Raw genomic sequence first — 13,228 nt, 5'->3', positions numbered from 1 at the left:
GGAGCTCACATGTCAGCACTTCACCCACTTTTGATCATTTTACCCTTGGTCTCCCTGCGTATCGTAGGAACGACGTCTAAGTTGAGGTGGAATGACATCTAAGTCGAGGTTAGGTCTGTGGCTGATGATGCCTGTAGTTTATCGTCCCAAAACTCAGTGGACTTGCAGATAGGATATGGCAGCTGTGGCCTGAGGTCAGGATGGAGGTGCAACCATTCACATCAAAGGTCCCCCAAGAACTGATAGCTGCCTCCCCCCAGCCATTTTCTTCCTGCTCCCCTGGAGAGAGCCTTGGCACCCACACCCCAATCCAGTGGGCTGAGGATCTAAGCAATGATTTGAGGAACTGAGACATGAGTGCTTGCACAAGAGCTTCCTCCAGGCTCGTGTCATCTGTGTCTCTTGCTGCCGACCTCTTCAGAGGAGGGGGATCTCCCTCCACTTTCCCAAGACACGTCCACTTGCAGCCAAACACAGAACAAACCCTCTCCTTGTGCTGCAGGGGACATGAACCCCATCCTGGGGCGCAGCGCCAAGGAGGCCTGGAGGGGTGAGGGGGAGTGGAGCCATTACCTTCTTCTCCAGGAGCAGCAGCTCATGGCGGCTGGTGCGGCTGGAGGACTTGGCCAGGTGGCTCTTGGACGAATGGCTGTCCGTGTCGAGGTCCGGGTCTGCAGTGCTGCTCCGGGTAAGAGGGGCTTCATGTCCCACAGAGCGGGGTGCAGGAGGTGCAGACCCATACCCATTGGACCTGTCCCCTCATCCCCAGCTGTTGGGAGGGCCACCAGCCCCAGAATGGAGAGAAGGTCCCTCAGCCCCAGGATGGTGTATGGGTCCCCAGCTACAGGATGATGAGAAGGTCCTCCAGCCCCAGCCTTTGTGAGGGCCACCCAGCCCTGGGACAGTGTGAGGGTCCCCCAGCCCCAGCCATTGTGAGTGTCCCCCAGCCCGAGCGTGGTGTAAGGGCCCCTCTGACCCAAGATGGTGTATGGGTCCCCCAGCCCCAGGACAGTGTGAGGACCCCCCAGCCCCAAGACGGTGTGAGGACCCCCCAGCCATAGTGAGGACCCCCTGTGCCCGCACCGAGGCCCAGTGAGCTGCCGGCTCTGGGGCGGTGGGAAGAAGGTGATGCGAGGCCGCGTGCCGCCCTGCTCCTCCATGGCCCCTGCCGCCCGCAGTCGTGTGTGCGGTGACGGTTGCCATGGGCGGCCCAGCCCGGCCCCACCACCACTCCCCGACCCCCCAGGGCTGCTGGGCAGTGGGGCCCAGCGGGGGACAGGGACAGCTGTGCTTCTACATGTATTTCTAGGCACAACCAGCGCACCCCAATGGCAGTGGCTCTGGAGCCCTCCTGGCCTTGCCCCGGCACCCTGGATCACCTCCAACCTCTACCTCGGTGACATGGTGGCCACCAACAGCCACCTCCTGCTCTTCACCCACCACGTCAGCACCATTAACATCTCCCTGGAGGTGGTGAACACCCTCTGTCCTGACGTCAAGTACCTGCACGTCCCAGTGATGGATGCCCCCACCATCCACATCTCCAGCTGCTGTGACTCCATGGCAGCTAAGATCCACAGCGTGGCAACACCCAGGGGATGGACACTGCTCCACTGCTCTGCCAGGTGAGCAGGTCCCACCATCTGCTTGTCCTACCTCCTGAAGCACTACTCCATGTCCCTGGTGGGCACCCTTGCCTGGATCAAGTCCTGCCATCCCATCGTACAACCCAACAACGGCTTCTGGCAGCAGCTCATCCAGCACCAACACAAGCTCTGCGGCTTCAACAGGCTCCAAATGATCATCTCTCCTTCGGGGATGAGTCCCAATGTTTATGAAGATGAAGTAAGAGCAATGATGCTGCTCTGAGTACAAATAAGCTGTTGTGATCTCTTGGCAAGAAACCCAGGGAAAGCCAACGGCAGTCCTTCCAGATCCATGCCAGAGCATTGGAAATAGACTCTTCTCGTCTAAGGGGGCTGGAGCATGAAGTCCCTGCCACTGAGAGAGCAGGGGATTTGCCATACAACCAGTGAGTAGTGGGGTTTGCTATAAATAAACTCACCACAGTTGGTTTTCACACATCATTTATATTGGGGTTCTGACAGTAACTCGGAAACCGTCACGTGTTTTAGAGGGTGTTGTTTTATTCCAGCACAAACTGTGCTTCTCAGAGGACAGAAACTAGCTGTGACTCAGGGTATTTGGAGCGTTACCAACGTTTGTTTTTCCTAACTGGGATACGACTTTGGGTTTTGAGAGAGCAGCCCTAAGTTCAGTCATCTGCTGCATTCCGGAGAGGGCAGGAGCAGTGCGGGCTCCAGCATCCCCGTCTGGGAGGAACCCAAGGAGGTCCTGCTTTCTGTGATCTGACCCTTTCTCTTCCCCCAGATGATTCCCCACCCCTTTTTCAGAAAGTGCTTTGGCCTCCCTTGGAAGATCTGAGGTTATTTGGGTGAGCTGCTCAGAAAGAACCCTGTTTACGTCTGGTGGGCTGGGAAGTCGAGGTGGGAGAAATGAAAGGAAACCTGCTGTCAGTCAGAATCGCTGCGGCGAGGTCATCGTGTTGTTATAGACTAGAAGCCTGCTCTGGACACACTTCAGCATCGCTCAGCAGCAAACCATGTCTCAATTCTGGTTTATCACAGCGTGAAGTTTTCAGCTCCAGCAGCTCTGTCTTGATGGCAATAACAGACCTATCTCAGGTGGGAGTGGGGGTCCCCGTGCTGGTGCGTGTGTGTGAGGGGTCCCACAGCCCCTGGGTCAGCATGAGGGGGTTCCACAGCCCCAGTAGATGTGAGGGGTTGTAGCAAGGTGGGGTTCGTTCTCTTATCCCAAACAGCAGTGGGACAAGAGGAAACAGCCTCAAGTTGCACCAGGGGAGGTTTAGGATGGATATTGGAACAATTTGTTCACCAAAAGGGTTGTCAAGCCTTGGAACAGGCTGCCCAGAGAAGTGGTTGAATTCCTGAGGGTGTTTAAAGGACATGTAGACATGACACTGAGGGACAAGGTTTAGTGGTGTATTTGGCAGTGTTAGGTTGATGGTTGAACTCAATGGTCTTAAGGGTTTTTTCCAACCTGAATGATTCTGTGATTCTCTGTGCCACCAATGGTACATTGCAACCTGGCAAACCAGGCCCCTGCAGGTCTCAAAGCAGCTCAGGTGATAGCTGTGGTGGGTGACAAGGAGTTTCGCCTCCCTTGTGTGTATTACTTTTCTCCCAAAACACCTTCTAGTAGCAGAACAAAGACCCAACTTCTCATGGACATGTAAGAAATTCCTCTTGGAAAACAGAAACGTTAAAGGAAAGGGACAGCTGGTTGGGTGCATGGGTATCACAGAGAGCACTGGAGACATGGCAGACCTCTTGGAGGAGCCCTGTGTGCTGTGTGACCGTCACCTTGGTGGGTCTCTGACCAGCTATGGGTGCAGTTGGTGACTGTAGACACATCCCCATCCCTCTCTACTCCAGCTTTACAGTTGCACACGAGGAGAACCTAGCAGGTCCCATAGATCTTGTGTGCCACCACTGGCTGGGTCCCAGGCACAGACCCTCCGAGGGACACCAGGGCTTCATGTATTTGGAGGTGGATTGAGTGTTGCTGAAATCCTGACTGCCTGGCAAATCCGTGGTGATGAGGCAGGTCCAAGGCCAAGCTGGCAGGTTGGATGGGAGTCCAGATCCAGCGCAGTGGGGTGCAGAGCCAAGCATGGGCATGGCTGCAGCTCGCCATGGAGGGTGAGCATCTCAGTTTGAACTCCCAAGAGAAGTGGGAGGAAGAGAGTGGTGATGCTGCTGCCATCCCTTTCTTGAAGAACTCTGTCTTCACAGCCATCCATCAGAACCCAGGTAAGACACCTCCACCTGACCCCCAAACCCAGTGGACCAAGCTCTCGCCTGGCTTAAGGAGCCACTAAGGCACCATCGGTGGGTCACAACAGCCTGTGGAGCACTTAAGTTCTGATATAGCGCTTTCATGTTATGCCCACAGCAGACCATTACAACCACCTTAAACACTTGTATCTTGGACCCCTGCTTTATGATGTAAAGTTACGTTACCAAAAAAAAAGTATATGACTTTAAAAATGTCTTTCAGCTCATGTGGTTTCATCGTTTAGAAACTCAGGCAGTCAACAGCCTTCTTGGTGCAGAGCAGTGAGCCTGGGCCACAGAGAGAGCAATAATGTCCCCAGTAAAGTCAGCCCACCCCATAATGGTTAAGAGCAAGTTCTGGAGGGTTTGTTTGGGTGCCAAAGCAGAGAACATGGGGCTGGAAGGGAGTCCTGTCCATCTCCTGTCATCCAACTGGGCCTGGGCTGCTCCAAGCATCCTCAGACATTGTCCTCCACTGCTAGACATTGCACTCTTCATGTCTGTCCTCGGGCTGGGCTGTCCTGCCAGGGAGAACGCATTTTTCTTAATGTCTACCCTAAAAAAGGCTTTGCCATAATTTCAGCTCGAGAGCCAGGAGGGTCCCTGACACCATTTGAGGACTGTGACATGGCAGGCTGAAGACCATGGCCTGGCCTATGAGGGAAGGATGTCATCTACTGGTTTTGGCTCCCCAGCTTAGCGAGCGTTTGTCCTTGCCAACTCCCAGCTGCGGGTCCCGTGTCCCTCTCTGCCGACGCAGTAAAGCCTCCCACATCCCCGCCGGCAGCAGCTAATCCCCTGGCCTGAAACACGGAAAATTTCCATCCTGTGCTCCAGGGCACCCGGCGGGCAGGCAGTAAAGCCACCCCAGATCTCCTCTCCCTCACACAGAGACTCGCTGCTCCTCTGGCACGGGCAGCAGCTCACAGCGCGGTCCCCAGCACGCTCCATCGCCACCACAGAGGGAGGTTCCCGCAGTGTTTTAACAGCAGACCCAGAAGAAATAGATTTTCACGCTTCACCTGGAGCTCCTCAGTAGCCAGCACCTCCAGCATGGTGGCACCAAGCACATGGAGGTGCCACTTGTCCTTGCCACCGCCAGTCCCCAGCTTCAGAGCTTATGGAGGTGCCACTTGTCCTTGCCACCGCCACTCACCGGCTTCAGAGCTCTCACCCCTCCTTGCATCTCCTGTCCCCTCCGTGTGTTCAGGAGCACAGAAACCTGACGGCAGCACCCGTGTCCTGGTTTGAGTGACACAGGACTAGTTTCTCTTCTAATGCCTGGGAAAACTGCACTCCTAGAAGACACCAGTGTCTGAATTTGTGACAATATTTCCTTTACAGCCAGCTCTGGGATGTGGGATTCAAGGTCTTGGTGTTTTCCAGCTCCTCAGGTGCAGGGATGAGGAGGAGTGAGACCTGGGCACTTGACCCAAGCTGCCAACAGGGTTAATTTCATACCATGAATGGCACGTTCCATAGAAATTGGAAAGTTTGCTGAGAAGTTCTCTCTCCCTTGACAACTGTGATTGTCTTACCATGAATGGCACGTTCCATAGAAATTGGAAAGTTTGCTGAGAAGTTCTCTCTCCCTTGTCAACTGTGATTCTGGGAACTCCTTGTCCCGGTGCCAGAGCCCTGAGCCCTTCCCTCCCTCCCGAAGCCCCAGCGCTCGCAGGGTCCCACACTGGCTGTGCCTGCAGGGAGTGCACGGCTTCTGCTGGGGAGTGGGCTGGGGACAGTCCTGGGGTGTTTTATATTGGTATCGGGATCCATAGTGATTCTTTAGTGTTATTGATGTCAATTATCTAGTCTGATTCTATTAAAGTTGTTTATATCACAACCCTTGGGTTTCCATGTTTTTTCCCAATTCCCCTTCCTGGGTGGGGAGGGGTCATGGGGTGACAGAATAATTGCCTAAAGGACAATAAATTGTTGTGGGTTCCTCAAACCATAATGAGGGTTACAAGACCCTCACAGACTGCCCACGCTTGGGTGTTATTTAAACAGAGGAAACGCATGGGCAAGGAAAGGCCCCACATTTGGGGGTACAAGAGCTGCAGGGGCTTCAGGGGCCAGTGCAGGGTCCTGCACCTTGATAGGAACCCAGTACAGGTTGGGGCTGACCTCCTGGAGAGCAGCTCTGCAGAGCAAGACCTGGGAGTCCTGGTGGACAACAAGTTCCCCATGAGCCAGCAATGGGCCCTTGTGGCCAAGAAGGCCAATGGTCTCCTGGGGGGCATTAAAAAGAACATGACCAGCAGGTGGAGGGAGGTCATCCTGCCCCTCTGCTCTGCCCTGGGGAGGCCCCATCTGGAGCACTGGATCCAGTGCTGGGCTTCCCGGTTCCAGAAGGTCAGGGAATGGCTAGAGAGAGTCCAGTGGAGGCTACAAAGATGATGAGGGACTGGAGCATCTCTGCTGAGGAAAGGCTGAGGGACCTGGGGCTGTTCAGCTGGAGAAGAGCAGACTGAGAGGGGATCTCATCGATGCTGAGCAAGAGCTACAGGGCAGGTGGCAAGAGGATGGGACCAGATTCTTCGCAGGGGTGCCTGGTGACAGGACAAGGGGCAACAGGAACAAACTGGGACACAGGAAATTCCATCGAAATATGAGGAAAAACTTTGCTGTGAGGGTGGCAGAGCCCAGGAAGAGGCTGCCCAGGGAGGTGGTGGAGTCTCCTTCTCTGGAGACATTCAAACCCACCTGGACGCATTCCTGTGGGACCTGCTCTGGGTGGACCTGCTGTGGCAGGGGTTGGACTGGATGATCTTCAGAGGTCCCTGCCAACCCCTGCCAGTTTGGGATTCTGCCAGACCAGGCCCAGGGAGCCAGGGACAAGGGGAACCAGAGCCCAGCAGGGGGCTGGGCTGCCAGGAGGCTGAGCCGTGGGGATACACATCCCCATGTGAGGGCTGTCCCCATCCTCCAGTGCTCCTGCTGGGGCTTGTCCTCTCCAGAGGGTGGGGTCTGCTCTCCAGAAAGGTCTCTGCCATGGCACAGAGGTGTCCCGGTCTGCTCCCCACCCACCCACGGATGCTGGACCCTTGCCCAGCAGCTGCCCTCATGCCCATGGGAAACACGATCCTCCGGAGGGATGGCCGGAGCGGAGGGATGCCACCCTGCTGAGATCATGGCCTGAAATACCCGGAGAGAGGGCCACCACGCCAGGCCAGCCTGCCCACCACTGCCAAAACCCCCGGCCCCAGCACCAAGGCTGCCCACGGGACCCCCGCACCAGCCTGCTCAGGGACACCGGCCACGGTGGCTGTGGAGCAGCAGGGCACGGGGCTGGCACCAGGAAACGCTGAAACCAGGCAAAGCGGTGGATGCAGGCGGGATCCGGGGAGATCCTGGTGCCAGCAAATGAGTCAAGGGGCCGGGAGGGGTGGGCGCTCTCACCCCTCCTTGCATCTCCTGTCCCCTCCGTGTGTTCAGGAGCACAGAAACCTGACGGCAGCACCCGTGTCCTGGTTTGAGTGACACAGGACTAGTTTCTCTTCTAATGCCTGGGAAAACTGCACTCCTAGAAGACACCAGTGTCTGAATTTGTGACAATATTTCCTTTACAGCCAGCTCTGGGATGTGGGATTCAAGGTCTTGGTGTTTTCCAGCTCTTCAGGTGCAGGGATGAGGAGGAGTGAGACCTGGGCACTTGACCCAAGCTGCCAACAGGGTTAATTTCATACCATGAATGGCACGTTCCATAGAAATTGGAAAGTTTGCTGAGAAGTTCTCTCTCCCTTGTCAACTGTGATTCTGGGAACTCCTTGTCCCGGTGCCAGAGCCCTGAGCCCTTCCCTCCCTCCCGAAGCCCCAGCGCTCGCAGGGTCCCACACTGGCTGTGCCTGCAGGGAGTGCACGGCTTCTGCTGGGGAGTGGGCTGGGGACAGTCCTGGGGTGTTTTATATTGGTATCGGGATCCATAGTGATTCTTTAGTGTTATTGATGTCAATTATCTAGTCTGATTCTATTAAATCTGTTTATATCTCAACCCTTGGGTTTCCTTGTTTTTTCCCAATTCCCCTTCCTGGGTGGGGAGGGGTCATGGGGTGACAGAATAATTGCCTAAAGGACAATAAATTGTTGTGGGTTCCTCAAACCATAACGGGGGTTACAAGACCCTCACAGACTGCCCACGCTTGGGTGTTATTTAAACAGAAGAAATGCATGGGCAAGGAAAGGCCCCACATTTGGGGGTACAAGAGCTGCAGGGGCTTCAGGGGCCAGTGCAGAGTCCTGCACCTTGATAGGAACCCAGTACAGGTTGGGGCTGACCTCCTGGAGAGCAGCTCTGCAGAGCAAGACCTGGGAGTCCTGGTGGACAACAAGTTCCCCATGAGCCAGCAATGGGCCCTTGTGGCCAAGAAGGCCAATGGTCTCCTGGGGGGCATTAAAAAGAACATGACCAGCAGGTGGAGGGAGGTCATCCTGCCCCTCTGCTCTGCCCTGGGGAGGCCCCATCTGGAGCACTGGATCCAGTGCTGGGCTTCCCGGTTCCAGAAGGTCAGGGAATGGCTAGAGAGAGTCCAGTGGAGGCTACAAAGATGATGAGGGACTGGAGCATCTCTGCTGAGGAAAGGCTGAGGGACCTGGGGCTGTTCAGCTGGAGAAGAGCAGACTGAGAGGGGATCTCATCGATGCTGAGCAAGAGCTAAAGGGCAGGTGGCAAGAGGATGGGACCAGATTCTTCGCAGGGGTGCCTGGTGACAGGACAAGGGGCAACAGGAACAAACTGGGACACAGGAAATTCCATCGAAATATGAGGAAAAACTTTGCTGTGAGGGTGGCAGAGCCCAGGAAGAGGCTGCCCAGGGAGGTGGTGGAGTCTCCTTCTCTGGAGACATTCAAACCCACCTGGACGCATTCCTGTGGGACCTGCTCTGGGTGGACCTGCTGTGGCAGGGGTTGGACTGGATGATCTTCAGAGGTCCCTGCCAACCCCTGCCAGTTTGGGATTCTGCCAGACCAGGCCCAGGGAGCCAGGGACAAGGGGAACCAGAGCCCAGCACGGGGCTGGGCTGCCAGGAGGCTGAGCCGTGGGGATACACATCCCCATGTGAGGGCTGTCCCCATCCTCCAGTGCTCCTGCTGGGGCTTGTCCTCTCCAGAGGGTGGGGTCTGCTCTCCAGAAAGGTCTCTGCCATGGCACAGAGGTGTCCCGGTCTGCTCCCCACCCACCCACGGATGCTGGACCCTTGCCCAGCAGCTGCCCTCATGCCCATGGGAAACACGATCCTCCGGAGGGATGGCCGGAGCGGAGGGATGCCACCCTGCTGAGATCATGGCCTGAAATACCCGGAGAGAGGGCCACCACGCCAGGCCAGCCTGCCCACCACTGCCAAAACCCCCGGCCCCAGCACCAAGGCTGCCCACGGGACCCCCGCACCAGCCTGCTCAGGGACACCGGCCACGGTGGCTGTGGAGCAGCAGGGCACGGGGCTGGCACCAGGAAACGCTGAAACCAGGCAAAGCGGTGGATGCAGGCGGGATCCGGGGAGATCCTGGTGCCAGCAAATGAGTCAAGGGGCCGGGAGGGGTGGGCGCTCCCCGGGGAAGGGCTCCTCATCGCAGCGATGCCACAGGCAGGCTGGTTCACAGGTTCTGCTCCCCCCGTCCCCTGGCAGGGGACAGCGTGGGTGGGGGGTCTCAGGAACGCCCGGGAGGGGATTTTTTTTTTCCCCAGCCCAGTCCCCGGAGCCGCAGAGAGACTGGGTTTGGAAAGGAATGGGAAAACCAAAACCACTTTCAACCCTCCCCGTTACGGAAAAGCCTCTGAAACGTGAGCCCCGAGAGCAAACAGGCGGCTGCGCTCGTGGCCGGAGCAGGGGCCGCTCCCCGATAACTCGGGGCCCTTTGAGTCCTTTGTGGCCCCAGCAAAGGTGACAGAGGCGGTGGCCACACCGGGACACAGCAGTGGCCCTGCCTTGGCCACCTGCTGGGGACGGAGCCGTTCCCGGGACACTTTGGGAAGTGACCTCAAAACTGGCCGTCCTGAGTGGAAGAAAATCGCTGTTTGGGAAAGAGGGCGGGAGCGAGCGGGGTGTTGCTGGGGGGAGCGGGCTGTGCCGGTGGGGTGACCTGAGTCACCGGGCTGGAGAGGGGCCAGAGGGGTGACGCCAGGGGACAGGATGCTCCCTGGTGTCACGCTGCCCCGGGGCAGGGCGAAGCCGCACTGTGGGTGACCAGTGCTGGCTCCCAGCAGGACCGGCCCTTCCTTGGACACGTGGCCGGTGACTCCTCTCCCTGTCACCGCGTCCCTCCCGTGTCCTGTGCGGGGTCCCAGTGCCAGCCCCAGGGCTGCTAAACCCTGGCTGTCCCTGCATGAGGACACCGGCCATGGTGGGCAGGGCAACCTCAGCTTCCCCAGGAAACTGGGGCTTCCCGAGGCATTTCTGTGCCTCAGTTTCCCTTCCCGTTGGCAGGTGGTTTCTCCTGTCCTGCCACGACGCCGGCGTGTGCTTCGGGGGGGGACATCACCCGGGAGCCGAGGGTGGAGTACGACAAAAATAGAGCTTTATTTCGGGACAAGTGCAATCAGAGCTGGGTCCTTCGGCCCCGGTGCCGCGACGGTGAGCGCGGCGGCAGCCACCATGGATGCGGTGGTGCCAGTGTGCCCATTGGGGCGTGCACACACGCTTGTGCCAGGGCACACACACGCTGGGATGTCCCTTTGCCAAGGTGAGCGTGTGCCCTGCCGCAGCCCAGCACCCATCCGCAGCGATGGCGGGCGGCTCCCAGCCCTCCCCGGCCCCTTTGCCGGGCTCTCGCCGTCTCTGCTCTCTGCTCCAGCCACGGCACAGGGAGAGGGACAGGACCGGGGCCGCGGTGGCCGGGATGGCACAGTGGGGTCGGTGACAACGTCGGGAGAACCACCAGCAGCCCCAGAGGATCGGCACGACACGGTGGGGTTGGGGACAGGAGAGGGGACACTCACCCACCCCGACCCCGGGGCATCTTGTTCGGCCACGAGAACTGTGCGTGCACACAGCCCCGGGCTCACTCCAGCCAGCAGAGCTCAGTAGTGACACACACGCATGTGCACAAGCACACATGCACACACACAGAGATACCTGCTCACACGCATGGAGCCTGCGTGCACAGCGGGACCATCAGCCTGCACACACACGCGCACACACACACACACGTGCACACAGAGCTGTGCATGCTCAGACATGTGTTTGCTCGGGCAGAATCTGTGCACGCCAACACAGGTGTGCACACCTCACATCAGGCTGTGCACACGTAGCAACACACTTGCACACACAGAAGCTGTGTGCACAGCACACGCGTGCCCACTCACACGCAGAGCCGTGCACACAGACACACTCACACAGAATCACAGAATCACCGTGGTTGGAAGGGACCTCTGAGATCATCGAGTCCAACCTCAAAAAACCCAAACAAACAAACAAAAAAGCAAAAAAACAAAACAAAAAAACCCATCGAAGCTGTGTGCACAGCACACGCGTGCCCACTCACACGCAGAGCCGTGCACACAGACACACTCACACAGAATCACAGAATCACCGTGGTTGGAAGGGACCTCTGAGATCATCGAGTCCAACCTCAAAAAACCCAAACAAACAAACAAAAAAACAAAACAAAACAAAACAAAACAAAACAAAATAACACCCATACATACATACAGGGCCTTTACCAATGTACATGTGCCCACGTGCATGAGACCTGCTTGCACACACGGAGCCTCCACACACTCACATGCTCGTGCCCCTACGCACGCAGAGCCACACATAAGGATCCACTCACACTTGCAGAGCCTGAGCACAACCAGACGTGTGCTCGTGCACACAGAGCTGTGACCAGACCCTCTTGCACATGCAGAGCCCGTGCACATCAACACATCTGTGCACAGAGCTGTGCGCACCACAATACACTTGTGCACACCAGCACATAGATGCAGAGTGCCATGCACGTCAGTAGATGTGCACATGCAGCTCTGCACACCAACACGTGTGTATAGAGCTCCACACACAACACATGTGTGCACAGAGCCATGCACACCAGCACACGTGTGCAAACCAGCCCACATACACACAGACTCGTACACACCAGAAAACAAGTATGTACACAGAGCTGTGCACACCAGCACACCCGTGTCCACACAGAGCCATGCACACCGGCATGTATGTGTGCACACAGCTGTGCAAACCAGCACACGTACACACAATGCTGTGCACTCCAGCACACACATGAGCACACGGGACTGTGAACATCAGCGCACCCGCGTGCACAGTGCCATGCACACTGACACACATGTGCGCATACAGCTGTGCCCACCAGCACAATCCTATGTGCACAGTGCCATGCACAGCAGCACACGTGTGCACAGAGCCGTGCACACCGGCACACATGTGCAAACCAGCCCACCTACACACAGATTCGTACACACCAGCACACGTGTGCACAGAGTTGTGCAAATCAGCACACTCCCGTGTGCACAGTGCCATGCACACCAGCACACACATGCACACGTAGAGTCATGCACACCAGCACACGTGTGTGCACACAGGACCACAAACATCAGCACACGTGTGTGTACACAGTGCCGTGCACGCACACAGGACCATGATCACCAGCACATGTGTGTGCACACAGTGCCGTGCACACCAGCACATTTGCACACACACAGCCGTGCACACAGGACCACGAACATCAGCACACGTGTGTGTACACAGTGCCGTGCACACCAGCACACGTGCACGCACACAGCTGTGCACACAGGACCATGATCACCAGCACACGTGTGTGTACACAGTGCCGTGCACACCAGCACATGTGCACGCACACAGCCGTGCACACAGGACCATGAACACGTGTGTGCACCCCAGCACACGTATGCATGACACCGTGCACACCAGCACACCCGTGCACCCCCCGGCTCCCTGTCCGCCCCATCCCCGGTGGCCCTCACTCCCCGCGGGGGTGTCCCTGCCGCGGCCGTGCCCCCCAGCGCGCGGCGATGAGGTCCGGCTGCTGGTACATGAACATGCCGGCCAGCGTCAGCCCGATGCCCAGGTAGCTGAGCCCGCTCAGGTGGCTGCCGAAGAGCAGGCGGGAGAGGAGCAGGTTGCCCACCACGGTGACGTTGCCCAGGACGTGGACGGTGAGGGCGGAGGTGAGGGAGAGGACGCAGAAGGTGGCCAGGTTGTAGAGGACGGAGCCCAGGCAGCTGAGCAGGACGCAGGCCCAGAGGGTGCTGTCGTAGCCCAGGACGCCCTCCCAGGAGGGACCCAGCTCCAGCGCCACGGCCGCCCCGAAGAGCAGGCAGAAGCTGGGCAGGGAGGTCAGGCAGAGCAGGGACAGGGCGTCCAGACGGTCCTCCTGCA

General features: G+C 57.7%; 1 protein-coding gene across 1 annotated transcript in view; it reads right to left on the bottom strand.

Annotated features, from left to right (window-relative positions):
- Positions 1-11,391: 11,391 nt before the first annotated feature.
- The window catches only part of SLC35E4 (solute carrier family 35 member E4), a 4,279-nt gene continuing 2,442 nt past the window's right edge, over positions 11,392-13,228 (bottom strand). Inside the window, exon 3 of the mRNA XM_014940643.1 lies at positions 11,392-13,228. Coding sequence (XP_014796129.1) covers positions 12,810-13,228 — 419 coding nt within the window. The 3' untranslated portion in view covers positions 11,392-12,809.

This window comes from Calidris pugnax, unplaced genomic scaffold, assembly GCF_001431845.1.
Source record: "Calidris pugnax isolate Ruff unplaced genomic scaffold, ASM143184v1 scaffold7, whole genome shotgun sequence".
Lineage (NCBI taxonomy): Eukaryota > Metazoa > Chordata > Aves > Charadriiformes > Scolopacidae > Calidris > Calidris pugnax.
Note: the sequence above shows the minus strand (reverse complement) of the source record. Positions and strands in the feature narration are given on the sequence as shown.